Source organism: Fulmarus glacialis, unplaced genomic scaffold (assembly GCF_000690835.1).
Source record: "Fulmarus glacialis isolate BGI_N327 unplaced genomic scaffold, ASM69083v1 scaffold3091, whole genome shotgun sequence".
Lineage (NCBI taxonomy): Eukaryota > Metazoa > Chordata > Aves > Procellariiformes > Procellariidae > Fulmarus > Fulmarus glacialis.
In genome coordinates this window covers 25,566-40,791 of record NW_009192015.1, presented here as the reverse complement: position 1 = coordinate 40,791, position 15,226 = coordinate 25,566, and the positions used below count along the sequence as shown (strand labels likewise).

General features: G+C 38.1%; 1 protein-coding gene across 1 annotated transcript in view; it reads right to left on the bottom strand.

Annotated features, from left to right (window-relative positions):
• Positions 1 to 1,443: 1,443 nt before the first annotated feature.
• Positions 1,444 to 15,226, bottom strand: part of CLSTN1 (calsyntenin 1) — a gene marked incomplete at its 5' end in the record, with an annotated part of 29,998 nt that continues 16,215 nt past the window's right edge. Inside the window, 10 exons of the mRNA XM_009586883.1 lie at positions 1,444 to 4,071; positions 4,763 to 4,947; positions 5,667 to 5,802; positions 7,342 to 7,487; positions 8,089 to 8,259; positions 8,700 to 8,926; positions 9,446 to 9,594; positions 10,160 to 10,317; positions 12,040 to 12,090; positions 14,268 to 14,430. Coding sequence (XP_009585178.1) covers positions 3,877 to 4,071; positions 4,763 to 4,947; positions 5,667 to 5,802; positions 7,342 to 7,487; positions 8,089 to 8,259; positions 8,700 to 8,926; positions 9,446 to 9,594; positions 10,160 to 10,317; positions 12,040 to 12,090; positions 14,268 to 14,430 — 1,581 coding nt within the window. The remainder of the gene's footprint in view (positions 4,072 to 4,762; positions 4,948 to 5,666; positions 5,803 to 7,341; positions 7,488 to 8,088; positions 8,260 to 8,699; positions 8,927 to 9,445; positions 9,595 to 10,159; positions 10,318 to 12,039; positions 12,091 to 14,267; positions 14,431 to 15,226) is intronic.

The following is a 15,226-nucleotide window of genomic DNA, read 5'->3' as shown; positions in this document are numbered from 1 at the left end:
CCTGCTGAAATACTCAATAGGAAATGCAAAAAGGAAAACAGAAGCCCACTCAGTCTCTAACAGTGTTGATACTAGAAGAAAATACTGCAGGATTTAGAGCTCTCTGCATGCTAATCAGGGCGAAAACAGTACTGCACCCACCAAATCACTGCTCCCTCCATAGGGAGAGGCAGACATTTATGACCTCTTTGTGTTCCCTCCCTTGGGGTGGTACGCCCAGACTCCGTTTGCTTGCAGAGCTCCTTGTGGCCACACAACTTTGCTCCATTTTAGAGAATAGATAAATATTGCTATTGCCCTCCTTATTAAACTAATTTACAGAGCAAACAGTGTGCGAAAAATATCAGGCCACATGCAAGCCGAGATGCACTGAAACGACAACCACCTAATCAGCAGTTTGTACATTCTTTTGGAAGGGAAGAAACGTACTACAATTTTGTAAATGTGAAAGAATTCTCTTACATTGCCACAAACTGATAATCCAGGATCCTGCCTGTCATACTGCGGCAAGGCAGGCTTACCTAGTAGTTTCCTTAGTCACTCTTAGGTACTTGGTTTGCAGGCTCGCAGCAGTTCATACCTTCAGCTGCCATTTTGGTAGCGTTTCCAGAAAACTTGGGCCCTAATATAGTTTTACAGAAGTAAAAGCAGCAGTGGCTCACGTCATCTCTCCTTCAATTTTAGAAGTGCAATAACACAAAGTTGTATCAACGTAAACTGCAAGAACTGAGCAATTCCAAAGGTGTTTCTCAATCCAGCACAGTTTTACAGAGAGGTTACTTAGTCTAGAAAATTGACTTACCTACAAGAAGTAAAAATATCAGTGAGTCACCAAGTGGACCTTCTTCCTTGTACGCCACTGGAATAGCATCTTGAATGAAAGTCTGATGGCTGTATCAGGTCAGCAAAGAGCCTTTGACTCCAAATATACAAAGCAGTAGCTCACCTGATAGTTTTCAGCAAGTTGAATTGTACTGAAGATTGAAACTTAAATCACTTTCAAAAATATTACATTTCACTATAAATAAGTACCTTCTGATTTTATAAATACGCTCAAAGTGATACGCCTTCCTATTTATTTAGAGATGTTTCTGTGATTATTTTTTTTAACTCTGTACAAACTGATTGTGCTTATTCTGTTGCCTTTGAAAAAAGAAATATTTTTTTAAGCCAAACCATGGTTCTGTAAGAAGAGAATGTTTACATGTTTAACTTTTCAGTTGCTTTAGGTACATGTTTTGTAAGTCAAAAAATTAAAAAATGGTTGATAAATTGTACATACGTGCATCCGAAGTCTTTCTCTTAAGTTGATCTCTTAAGCAAAGAGATCAACGAAAACAAAACAAAACTCTTCTACTGCCACCAGCAGAGACAAATTAACACACAGCTAATATAACTTGATTCAACTTTGTTCCATTCAGTAAGAAATAAATGCAAACAACCTTTAGAACCAGAAATTTATTGTAGCTTATAGACTTTCCAAACTGACCTGTTACCAATATACACATCTGAAAAGTTATACCCACAGTGGCTACAAACTGCATCAGGACGTTACAACCTTTCAGTATTACCATTAAGTCATGATCAGTTTTGGTCTAAAATACAGCAGCTACAGCAACAGTATATGGAAGGATAAGTCTTCTACACATTAACACAGGACAACTGTCAGACATAAGTTAAAAGTTTCCCAGTTTACTTAAAACTAGCAGTTATATTACCACGTAAGTAGTCAAAACCATTTCCCCATTTTAGAAATCTAAAATTTTACATAAAAAAAAACAACCCCAAAAAACGGTAAGCTAGTTGTGTGGGTTCTCTTCCCTGCTTCCAGGTCCATCTACTACTGTAAAAGGCACTCCACAGTCAAGTTACCCCAGATAAAACCCACCATTAGATCCCATTACAGACATCGCTAGGTGAGAATAGGTCTGCTCTGAAAATCAAAACTACAGAAACATTTGGATCCATCTTCATCTCTTTGAATTACGACCCTTTGTGCCCCACCCTTTGGCTTGCTTGTTGCTCCTCTAGCACGCTCACCCAGTGCGCCATTTCCCTGCTGCGTAGTGATGGCCACTAACTGGTCTGCTAGGAGACGTGTGCTCTGTGCAGCCAGAGCACAGGCAGACTACATACAACATCAAAAACTGGAACTTTGCTTACCGTGCTGAGGAGCGAACGGAGTCCTAGTCTCCTGTTACAAGCAAAACAAGTTACTCTCTTCAATCCACCTCCAAACGTAAAAATCAAGTAAGCAGATATTCATTATTCAAGGCTCTGCATAAGACCAAATAAAGTTAAACAAACAAGACCTGCCTTACAAAAAAACTAGCACTCTCCACCATGGGGTCATAACTTACTTTTCGTACCTTTCAGCTATTTCTTTAGAAAAGTCCTTTGCAATTCCAAGTTAGAACTTTGATGAGAAACAACCAAAATCATCTGGACTTGGAATAATATTAACATGATTCCCAAGGTTTTCTGGTTGGATAATTTATGCTCTAGTTTTCACCAGCAGGAAAACACAATTACTAAGTGTAAACAAAGGCTTAATACACCAACAGTCCAAGTTACTGTACAAGGGGCTACAGGGAATGAGCAGGAGTGTGTTTAATAGAAATGGTATCAGCTATGCCCCAAACCCTCCCACTACCAAATTAGAAAAACTGAACAGCCAAAAAAACCAAAATACCTATCGATGTAGACTGGTAGCCAAGGTGCACAGGTACACAGGTCTCAGGCTTTCCAGCTTCAGTTACCAACGTAACAATCAATTAACTAAATGAATAATCCACCCTGTCAGCAGCATGAACAGACCATCACTGTACTACAGGCAGCCTCGCTGTAATTAAAAGAAGCTGTGGCAACACACCACAGCAACAGCACACTAATTTGCCCACCATCCAAGTAGTGTTTTTTCCCAATAACTTAAAAGCTCTTATGCCAGGACTTAATTGGAAGGAAAAAGAAAAGAAAAAGAAAAACCAAACAACTGTATTGCACAGGGCAGCTGAACCTCTGCAGAGGTTTCTAAAGCCTTTACAGTTTCTCACAAGCTTGTCTGTTCCCTCTGCAAAAATAAAGGAGATTAAAGAAAAGAAAAGAAAAATTAAAGAAAAAACAGAGCGGGGCATGAGCGAACATGGCAGTCAAGGCCGATGACACTGTATTACTGAAACATCTACACTAGATAACTGTGCCCGTGCTCCTGCTGCAGTAGTATGAGACTTGTAATATTTCATGCTTCATGATTTTTCACTTTAGCATGTTTTAAACCCCAATCCCTGTTTTCACTACCACAAATGACATAATTACATAATTCCAATATATTTACAAAATATTAAAAAGTCTGTTAATCTTCTACATATTAACCTCATTCTGCCACTTTACACATGCACTAATTTGGGGGAAAAAAATAAAAGAAATCAACAGGCTGAAATGAGCAGCTTTACCCTTTGTCAACAAGCAATCTTTGCATCTTTTAACAAGAGAAAAAGGAACAAAGCCAAGTTTGTTTCACTGAGCAAAAAAAGACAGTTCAGAAATTCATGTGCAATGGCTACAGATCTGTAGAGTCACTTAGCTGAGATGACATGAAGAAAAAAAGTGCAAGGTGGTTCCTCACATAGCGTAAAAAAAATCCAGTCACTGAGGCATGGCTGAAGGAAAAGAGGTGCTAACTACAATTCTAGAAACAGCATCAGGAACTAGCTGACGTAACACAAACACTGGGATGTGTGTGGGTTGAATCTACTGGCCAGAATGATTTTTTTTTTTTTTTTTTTTTTAAAACACCATGAATCCTTGGTAACAATGGAGTGTGTTACAGCGGAGTCTTCTAGAGCAGAAACATAAAGACAAAGGGAACAGCTAGAATCAATAACTGAGGGTAGAGTCATCCCATTCCAGCTGTTGCTGTCTATTAACATTCTGTTGGTCCTCCTCCTGCTCTCCCTCTTCCTCCTCACTGCTTTCAGACTCTGCGCTAGTGATGTCATCTTCTTCTCCATCTTCACTTTCTTCTTCCTCCTCCTCCTCTTCCTCTTCACTGCTGTGTTGATCCTCGTAAGTCTGTTAAGACAGAAATTAGCTGTTGATATCATACTGGCCAAAATCCTTTTTATTCTTTTGAATTCAGGCACAAGGCACTACATTGAGAAAGAGCTATTACAGATTCCTTACTGTTTTTAGAAGTTCAGCAGTAATTAGGCAACCAGAAAAGAAAAAGGAAGTAGCCCTCTTTAAAATAGCTTTGTAACATTGCTATTGATCCTGTCACTCAAACAAACTAATTCCAAAGTGTGATCCAGTACTTCAAATTCTACTGGAAAAGGATCTTGCAGTAGGGTCACACAAACAGCATTAAGGTTGCACATGTTTCTTGTTCCTCGTTTTCTAAAATTTCAGATGTCAACCACAGGAGAAGGAAACATCATAAACACAGATGTTTTGACAATAAATTCTTGAAACTTTGGAAAGAAGCCGACCATTGTTAAGGTAGCGGGCAGCATGATAAACACTAGTGTTGGACACTGACCTGTAAAATCCAATTATGTATCATGAAGCTATAACCCATGCAAGATCCCAAACATAACTGCTCTTGGCATTTGTCACTTTGGCACATTCGTTAAAAATTCACAGTTAATGTCTCCACTCTGTGTTCAGTGGTTGGTTTTGCTCTACTACTCTGTCCATGTACAATCATACCCACTGCAGCTGGAAAAACGCATTTTTTTGTTAAGTGCTGAGACGCCAGCTTTACCTCCATGGGGTTCACAGTGATGGTCAAAGCAGAGTCATCCCAGTCCATCTCATTTTCCTTTCCAGTATCCTGGTCACGCATCGTTCTCTGATGTGCCGCTCGGATTCGGAACACTCCCAGAATAATCATAAAAACCAGGAAACTGACACAAACGACAATCACAACAGTGGCTGTACTGGGAACAACTGCAACAAGAAAATAAAAGGAGTTTCTTACACGATGCTGACAAGTAACTCTTACACACTGCTAATAACTAGTCCTCTGTTCCCACCACCTGCAAGAGCAAAATAGCATTATACAAGTATTATATGCGGCTACACAGAGGCAGTTCGTCTAAGGCCACTTAAAAAGTCAGTTGGAGAATAAGAACTAAAACTTAGTTCCTTAAGTGTAATTACATCAATCTGAAGGACTGACAACACATGGAAAGCAGATTCCACCACACACACAGGCTCCTCTCTAAAATGCCTGTTTTTCTTCCTCTCACATCCTACACCCATGCCAAATAAATATAATTAAAACAGAAAGGACAGGTACCACGACTCATCAAGGGAATAACGGTGCAGTTCTTTTCTCACGCCATTCAGAAGAAATACTGCCCCAGTTCCTCACAGTCCTTATCTAGGTCTTACAGTCCCCTCCAAGACTAGTACACCTCCATTTTCCAATGTACACACACCAACAGAAAGCTCTCCTGCTGGCAGGAAAAGATATTTCATAGATCTCTAGAAATCCACTCCTCCCTGCTTGGGCAACAGCAGAACAGGACCAAGGTAGCTGCTTAGCTTATTGGTCCAACACACTGGTTTTAACTCTGGGAAAAAACCTCTCTGCAGCAAGAAGCCTCTGTGACGGTTTAACACCAGAAAAAGACAGCTGAACTTCAATGACTGAGAATTCTTACCTGAAAATGGATGAGGGTTAGCTAAGTTGTGACCAGAGAGATCAACAAATGTATGATGCACTGGATGAACAAATTGTGGTTGTGCAGCTATGTGATTAGCATGTTCAGCTGGGTTAGCTGTGTGGATAACATTCACCTAGGAACAAAAAGAAAATGTTAAACTCCAGAAATGCAACAGTTTACTTCTGAAGAAATAGAAAGAAAGAAAAAGGAAAAAAAAAGGGGGGGAAAAAAGAAAAACCGATTTCCCAGAGTAGGCATCCAATTCTCCTTCAACACAGCAATGGCTTGTCTCAGGGGACAATCATCCCCATCAGTAGCTCCTCGTACATCACAATTCCTTGTCACAAAACCCTTCAGTTTCACAGCTCTCAAATCTCTTTTAGTTAGTCTGGCTATTTTGTGTACAGACACTGGTATTTCAGAATAAAACAGATAAAGCCAGTTTATTAACAAAATTGGTAGCCAGTCATTTTAATCCTGAAATAACAGTATATACAAAGATATATAACACATAAATTACATTTTCTTCATTCCCATTTTTCTTATTCTGCTGTATATCTTCAGCTAACACCAAAGAAAAAAATCCACATTAAAGTCAAAGGGTTAAGAAAAAACTATTCCTTACGGTTTAACCCACACTTAGCATAGCTGGCTTTTAGGTACAACTGCAAGCTCATCATTTGCACAGCGTATTTCATGTTTCCTTGCCAAACAAGCAGAGCTAAATATACCCCTCCTGCAGTGGAACACTGTGATACAGGATACCTGACCAGCTGCACAACAGGAAGAGAGCACGTTTACTACAGAACAAGGAAAGCATCTGCAGTTAAACAGTTTGGTAAGATCCCAACTCAAGCTCACAGAATTTCCTCAGCAAACAAAACCACATTACTTAATTAAAAAAAAATTCTATTCTGCAACACAAGGGGCTCCCCAGCCCACCACAACCACCCAACTAGTGGTAAATACAGTTAACTTTACTGCCATTCCTTTGGTCAGCTTTAAAATGTAGAAATTCAAGCTCATAGCTGAAAGACGCAGAGATACGTGACAGTTCCTCTCAATATAAATAACTTCACATTCCAGCACCTGAAATTTTAGTGCCCTTTATGTTATCTTCTGTTGTACTTCCATATATTTGATATAAGTGTACTAAGTAATAATTAACCTGTACTCTACTGCAGAGGAAATGCAATTTTAGCCTGTCTATGCTCTTACATAAGCCCTCAGTATCAGCGTTTTAAGCATCACACAAGCAAAATGGTAAAGGGCCCAGCAAGTTAATTTGCAGAATCCTAGAAGTTATACATGAAGGCCATTCAAGTCTCTGGCAGCACTACTCTTGCTCTATTTGCCAGGTTTTTTGCTACATTAATACGCTGTCTTTCCAGTTCAACCTTTTCGCCTTCACACCTCCACTAGCCGTGCTATTTCTTCTACAACACCACAGTTTCACCTCTGTTTAGGCAGCCTTATTTAAAGCTGAAGTGTAGGATTTAAAACACATTTATATATAAAATACAGCCTGAAATGCACATGTTTACTAATATTTATTTACAGGACAAAAATCTAAATAATTGATCAATTATCTATCAGTTGAGGCAACAAATTCCATCCTCCTAGCCATCCATGCTCTAAAACTTCTCAAGAGTGATCAGATTAGCTTACATACCTCCACTTTAAATTCATTGCTGACATAGCGCCCATTAAGCTCAGAACAGACTAATTTGAACTTTCTGTCAAAGAGAGAAACGGTGTGCCAGTTTCTGTAGTGTATCAGATGCAAAACTTCTTCATAACTAGCCATAGTATCAACCCCTGCGGAGAGAAATAAACAAGTAAAACAATCACTTTGCAAAAGACTAGTGCAACATCATCTACTCAACAAGTATTACTCCCTTTCTTCCAGTAAGTTTTCTTGGCTGGCAGATTTTCAGTTAGTAGAAAAAAGGTTAACACCATAGACACACACACATGTGGCTCCACTGAAATTCTGTGGATTGATTTTGTGATAAAATCCTAGACCCAGTTAGTCTTTAAAGGGATTTTGGAAGCCTTTATTTCAAATACATAACATATTCTGAATATAAAATAGAAAGGAATGATGCATGCTCCTAGGCACTGGATTATCTGTGCGAGGAACAAGCCTTTTCTGGGGCAAAGTGTACTTCATTTTCATAGTCCAGAGGTAACCTGCAATTTGGGATGTGAGAGAAGAGCAGAAAGGAGGTTCTAGAATGACTTATTTTCTAGAATCACAGCCTTCCACAAAATAGTTGTAAGACCTCTGAGCTTGAAATTCTTGTCAAAAATGAAGTATTCGGAGTAAGGTGTTACAAACCATCTCTCTAGCACACTGCTCCCATTATCACTGTCTTCAGACCCTTCCTACAAAAAGACCAGAAGTAGTAACCCCTACCTGTGATTATCATGCCCAGGTTGGAACTACTCATCTCAATGCCTTTCTGCTGTAATCGTGTCATGTCAATCTCCAGGCTTTCTTGTTCCTGATTTAGTTCCTCTCCTAGCACTGTCACCTCACATGTATCCAGGTTGTGCATGATCTCTTCAGATACCAAAGACTCTTGTACTGAAAAGCAGAGAAAAAGCCAAAGAGGTAGGCAGAAACAAAGATGAAGTAGACAAGAGCCCCAGAGCTATAAAATGTCACATGCAAACTCAACTCTTCTTCTACAAGAAATATTAAGATCTGGGCCTGAAGTAAAAAGAGCAAGTATTCATGAAATAATAATTAAAAAAAAAAACAAAAAAAAAAAAACAACCCACAAAATACAAACAAGGAATATTTACATGAAGATAAAGGCCTGGGCTTACTACCATTTCCAGGTAAATTTTTGTTAGCCCAGAGCAGAGTATCTACACCTTCTCACAAGAGATGTACACCTTCTTTTCCCCTACTAGATTCTGTATTGAAAGAGAAATCCACGATTTTGCAAGAGGAAGATCCTCCAACATGATCATTGAATGGGATGTGGCTAGGCAACAGTCCTAAGCAGAAAAGGACATTACCTGTAGGATCTTCATCTCCATCTCCCTCTGGCTCTACCTCCCGTGTAATGGTGCTTATTATGCGAAGCTCAGGAAAGAGGGAAACACCCTCAGAACTCTCAAACTCTGAAGCAGAGCGGGCAAAATGATTGATGCCACTAAGGCTGATTTTCGGTTCCTCTGGTTGCAAGACCATTATATATCCCTCCACAGAAGGAATGGAGACACAGGCATCTTCATTGAAACACCTATGAAATACAGAAGCAGTTTTGCAACAGTCAAGGAGGCTATTTGAGAGGGAGGCACAATTATGCAGAGTAATTGCCTTATAAATTTTTAAAAGGCTCTGTCTCAGACCCAAGAGTCTTAGATAAATTCATCAACTGCGTTGGAACATAAGAATTCCCCACCAAGGGAGCAATCTTACAATTAATTTTTACTTACAGTTAACATTTGGCCCCGTTTCTTATGCTATGACTAACAGCCACAGATAACACCTTTAACGAAGGCTGTGATACTGGAGACATACTCACAGCACACCCTTCACAGCATACCCTTGCAATAAGTTCCTCCCTATCTTACACTCTCCTCACTACATTCTCAGGAAGAAAAGAGAGAGCTGGTGTGGAAAACATTTGCCGTATTCAAATGTGTGATGGTTACATACAGCAAGACTCCTTTGTTTATCGCAACTGAGATACATGAACATCATTCCAGGCTTCAGTATCAACCGTACAGAGACGCATTATTTCAGCACTAGGACATACTTGACAACACTGGTGATTTTAAGCCTCCGAATCCCAGGTGTTGGGAACTGGCGGGAATTCAGATAGGAAATGTGTTGCATGGCCTTATCAACTCTGTCGATATCATCCCCTTCTAAGGTCAGTGTTGACTGACTTGGGTTCATGTGGACCTGAAACAACAGAAGAAAAAAAGATAAGAGAATACCCAAACATTAATATGATCAGGTAATTAAAACTGGAAGTTCAGCACTGCTTAATAAACATATTTAGCATTTCATTCTTTAAAAAAAAATCTAGGCACTTATCGTAGTTCTGATGTGAAGATTCTAGTAATATGCAAGAGACAGCTAATATAAAGGAGAAATTTAGCTCTGTTCACACAACCCTGCTATTAAAAAAAGGCATGCAAGTGAGTCTCATTCTACTAAGCAGCTTGTTAAGAATCTCCATCTTTAATATTAGACAGCCTGGTACAGCTGATAAAAGAGAGAGGCTTCCAAATATGGAATTTCTCTTCAAGACTTAAAAAGAACACAATAACTTTCATTCTTAAACTCCACTAAGACCATGTCTATACAAGAAAGATTTCCTAGTTTTCATGTAATTTCAATGCAAAATGTCACAACAGATTATCCTGCTTTATTTGGGACACCCCTACTAACTCTGCCAGCAAAACTTCTAAGTATTATCAGCAAAGCAATATACACGCTCCACTTCATTCACATGCAACTTTACCTTCAGGCCTTTGCCAACACCATCAGCCATTTGCAAATCCAGTCCCTCTTTGCAAGTATATAGGCAATCTATCACTTTCTTGTTTTCCAGTTTACCAGAACGGATCATCAAACCTGCCAGATTGCCTCGGAAAAACTGAGCCATGTGGAGTTCACCACCTTCATAAAGGGAGGAAGGAAAAATCTTTATATATTTTGATTCTTTTCACTTTTTTTTTTTCTTTCGTAAAACAACAAATATGCCTTTTGGTACCACAAAGTATTATATACATGCGGGTTAGTTTTTATCCATTCTGGGTGTTAACCTTGTGATTATGTTCAAGCATAAAGAAAGAATTAAACAGTTCACCATGCATATGGCCTTCAAAACAGGTGTGGCCATCTTGAACTGTGAAACTAAGGCTAGTATTTCCATAACAAACATTTCAAAAGAAATCGCCCATACAGCAAGGTGGTGTTCTCCAGAAATGAAAGACAGAACCAATGAGATGAACTATGAAACCTGAATCTTCACGTTGAGGTAACGCCTCCTACTAGTCGGTTCTCTACAAAACAGGCAGTGCCATCAGGATAGAAGACAACAGCATCCTTCCTCTAGATGTTAGTTATCTACATCCAAACCGATCATTACAGGCTCTCTCTACACCCAAAGGATAGAAAGAAACTTCACAAAGTGATTCAGCTCATTCTGAAAAAGGTGTCTAAGAGTTAAGGCACCTCTAAAGGTGCCTTCTTCTCTGTATGGACTCAAGCGAGCAGTTTAAATTCAGGTAACTCATTTTTAGATATCTGAGTTAAGCCCGATGAATTGCAACCCAACAAGCCCCTTACTGCTTAGATTTTTTTGAAGATGACCACCTGGTCCATATCTTGCTAAATAATGGGGGCCACAGAACACCACCCGGAAATTTGTATTTCAAGGTCAACACTTACTAAGCTACCAGATTTTTACAAAGATGTCTAACTTGTTTTAAAGATTCTAAGTAATAAAAGATTCCTAGCATAACTCAGTAAAATTTTCAGTAGTGAATTGTCCTGTTACAAATTATGTAATTTCCAGTTTAGATTTGTACAGCTCCGGCTTCTAGCGCCTGGATTCTGTTACATCCTTGCCAAATTAAAACGTGATGCACAGCTAGAAACCTCTTGTCAATTATATCTAGACCATTCCAGGAATTCTTAAACTTTACAGAAAGGGTACATATCTTGAATACACTTTTAGAAATACACACTATATTTCTAAGAAAATAAAACCCTGTAGCCAACCTGAAATACCTGGTAGCCAAAGCTTTCATGCCCATTCACTGTAATTAGAACTTTATACCAATTTCTGACTAAGTGAGTATCCACTGTAAATTACAAGTCTGTCTTTGAGTTATATACAGGCAACCTGATCTAAATTGGTCTTGCTTTGAGTGGGGAGCAGAGCTACCTGACTTCCAGAGGTCCTTCCCAACCTACTGAATAATTCTATGACACACGCACATACCTACATACATATATATATACACACATATATTTATATAGGAAGAGGTGCATTTATATTTTAACAGAACTGGATGAAAGAAATTATAGCTGGTATTTTACATCAGCAACTTATTTTACACCACTTCACTGCAATCACAATAGTTGCAGATTTGTACATGGATATGCATTTGGGTGCAACAAAACAAACAACCACCAAAAAAAACCAAAAAGAAAGCAAAAAAATCAGCTGATGAAGCTCTGGAAATAGAAGCACAATGAAGAAACAAGCCTAGGAGAGGATTATGTGAAGGTCAATGGCCCGAATGCAATGCCTGCATTTCATGCTGTGTGTGAGATGAAGCAATGTCTTGGCTTAAAAATGAAATAAAACAGTAGGGAAAAAACTCCAGCAACCTGCAGAGGTCTCAGGCACAGTTTCATTGTCATTTTCATTTCCTGTATATTCTGTAGAAAAGCAAGACAAAGAATAGGACAATAGGGAAAAGACCAAGTAGTTACAATTTGGCAAACTCTCTTATCACAGAAAATACACAGCAGCACTTCCCCCAAAAGGTCTGCTTATACTCGAGCCAGCTTCTCAAGGATTATGAGTTCTTTGAAACACTAATAGCTGCAATGCAGGGAAGAAGCATTACTATGTTGTTACAAGAACATAACATTCATGACAAGACAACCTGAAGAGCCCCATACACAAGCTGCAGTAAAAACAGTCACGCTGGAGAACACTTTAACCACAGATACCCAATCTCACACAAACCACTATTAGTAATGACATACAGGTCTATCAACTGGCTCAATTTGTCTTCTCCTCTCCCAACTACTAAAGGGGAAATTACAGTGAGATCCAGCCTGTATCAGCAAATCACCAAAAGGTATTAAATGCTGATCAAAAGGAGCCATTACCGACACAGATTTTTTTATCATAATAGTAGTATCACATGTATTAAGCAGTCAATTTATCAAATGGAGATGTCGGGGGGGGAAGCACCAAAAATGAAAAACAACTTTTAATCTTTTAAAAGAAATGCTAAAAGAACTTTTTCAAAAGCATAAAATCTCTCCCTTCTTAGAGGTGAGCTGTATAGATAACCTAGAGCAGCCTGATTTATTTTAAAATCTCGGTAAGACAAAGAGGATGGCCTTAAGCACTAACTTCACTCCTTTGGCATACTTTCCCCCCCTGTGTTCTAATCCCCTAAAAATCAGGCTTTTCGTGGAATTTTTAAAAGGTAGCGCCTCAAGTTCTTGTATTCTAGACTTTTAATGCTCCTATTTCAGTCTGCTGTCATTAAAAAGAAAATTAATTTCTTCATGTCAGAAGAAATTAAAGAATCATATAATGGTGCCAATATGAAAGCACAGGAGTTTTTAAACTAAATGTATATGCTTTTGTTAAGATGCAGAACATATATGGAAGCCATTACACAATCCATACACTTAGCTGGAACAGAGTTTCCAAGCTCCAGTTTCTTGAAAACCAGCCACTATAGCCTCCCTTTGAGCTAGAAGAGATAGTTGGAAAATCACAAACAGAATGAGATGAATTATGGAGAAAATAATTAATTGACTCAAAGGAAAGGACAACAGAATGAATTTAGCACTGAAATAACACTAATACTGAAAGATAGTGAACTTGTAGTAAATTTGATGGAAAGGATATTTTGATAATTTAACCTTTGTTCACACTTCAAAGCCTCAAAACTCAAAGAGAAAAGAGACATTATAAGACAGACGACTGTTATTTTGATTAAAATGTCTCAAAGTTTTCAATTTGTCATTCATTCACAAGCTTCTATATGCATTATTGCAGACTGCAACTACAGTCTATATTCTGAACTACAATAAAACATGAATGACTTAACACTGTTTTATCTCTGACCAAAATGATCAGCTGTATGCCAGCTAGGGTGTGATTTAATCAGCAAGCAAACATTTCAGTTCAGGACTCTGAAACAAGAGCTTTGTTACAAAGATCTCTGGTCATCAGCCTCCATGTTCAGATGCATTCTTCTCCTTTTTCTCAAGCTTTGAAGAGTAGTTTCATAAGTATTAGAGCACATGAATCAGCATTTACAGCTTGCAGAATATCATGTTTTAAGCCATAGTCTGCATACAATAAAGCAAATGCTTTCTAAGTTTATTTTTATAAGCAGAAATGGTAAAATATCCAAGAGACAGCATCACTATGTTGCTTAGCTGAATTGTCTGCTGGTCATGCTTCCATTTATAAGAACGCTTTTTGTAGAATATGTTTTTCAATCTACTTGAAATTAAGCGTTCTGTTTAGTAATCTGAAGTATCTGAGGTACTCTTATTTAATAACAACTTTTATTAAAAATAAGCTATCTATATTCCCATGGTTACCACAAAAATCACTTTGATGGAATGCTGCTTGGTGAGTAGCTTCGTATTTCATATGCACCTGTGGCCAACGAGCGAAAAAATACTCATGGAAAAAATGACTAAAAGAGGAAATATGTGATACTAGCTAGGAGTAAAAATAATCTGCAAAAGACAAAACAAGTTATCTTTCATGCACTAAAAAGATCTGCTATGTACTTCTAGGCTAACCACAAAGATTGCATTTAAAAAAAAAAGTATTAACAATTGTCAATAGTTACCTTGCCAACATGCTCCAACTACTAGCTGCGTTTCTATCTTTGAGGGATGAAGTGGGTAATCTTCAGTCACTGGGAAAGGATCATATGAAACACCATCCACATAAAGAGTTACCGCAGGAAATTCAACATTGAGGACATAATGATGCCACTCTTTGTCACACACCTGAGTGAAGAAAGTTTTAAAAATTCTACTTTTTTTTTTTTTTTTTAAATTACAGTTGAATAACTGATCTGATGCCCATTTTGCATATACGTACATGCAGACATACTGACAACCTATAAGCCTGTATAGACATACTTTATGTTTCACACACATGGCACGCATCTGAAAAAAGCAAACCAACTATCAAACGTTTATAAATAGTTTCTTTTCTTCTATTGCCAATACAGGAAGCTGCGACTATTTCCGTTCCCTTAATTTTTATAATATCTAATACCAGCATATTTAAATTTAAAAATACGTATCTACACGCAAGCACATTCTGAAATACTGTTATAATACAACATTACTTGACAAAGGACCTGTATCTGATGAAAGGGACTGTTTAGAGAAAAACATGACCATTTTCAATATAAAAAAGTCTTCCATGACAGAATTATTTATAGTGAAAGCTGATTAGTTTTTGAAAGTAACAATCTTCTCATAAGGACATATAAGGGCATTTTACCATTAGAACCGTATACATTGTCCTGCATAGAAAATAGGATATAATTAGCTACATTAGAAAGTAACTCATTGTTTAGGTAAATGTCAAAACAGACCTGTAATAGTAACCTAAAGCAACTAAAAGAACCTTTATAAATTTACAGATATACAGGCTTATTTTATCACTCAGATCCAGAGGGCTGGAAAAGCACACAAAATATTTAGTCCCTTCTGTCTCATTGTTCATGATCATAAACATCATGAATTCATAGAAATAAGTTCTGCAGATCAAAGTAGAGATTAGTTACCACAG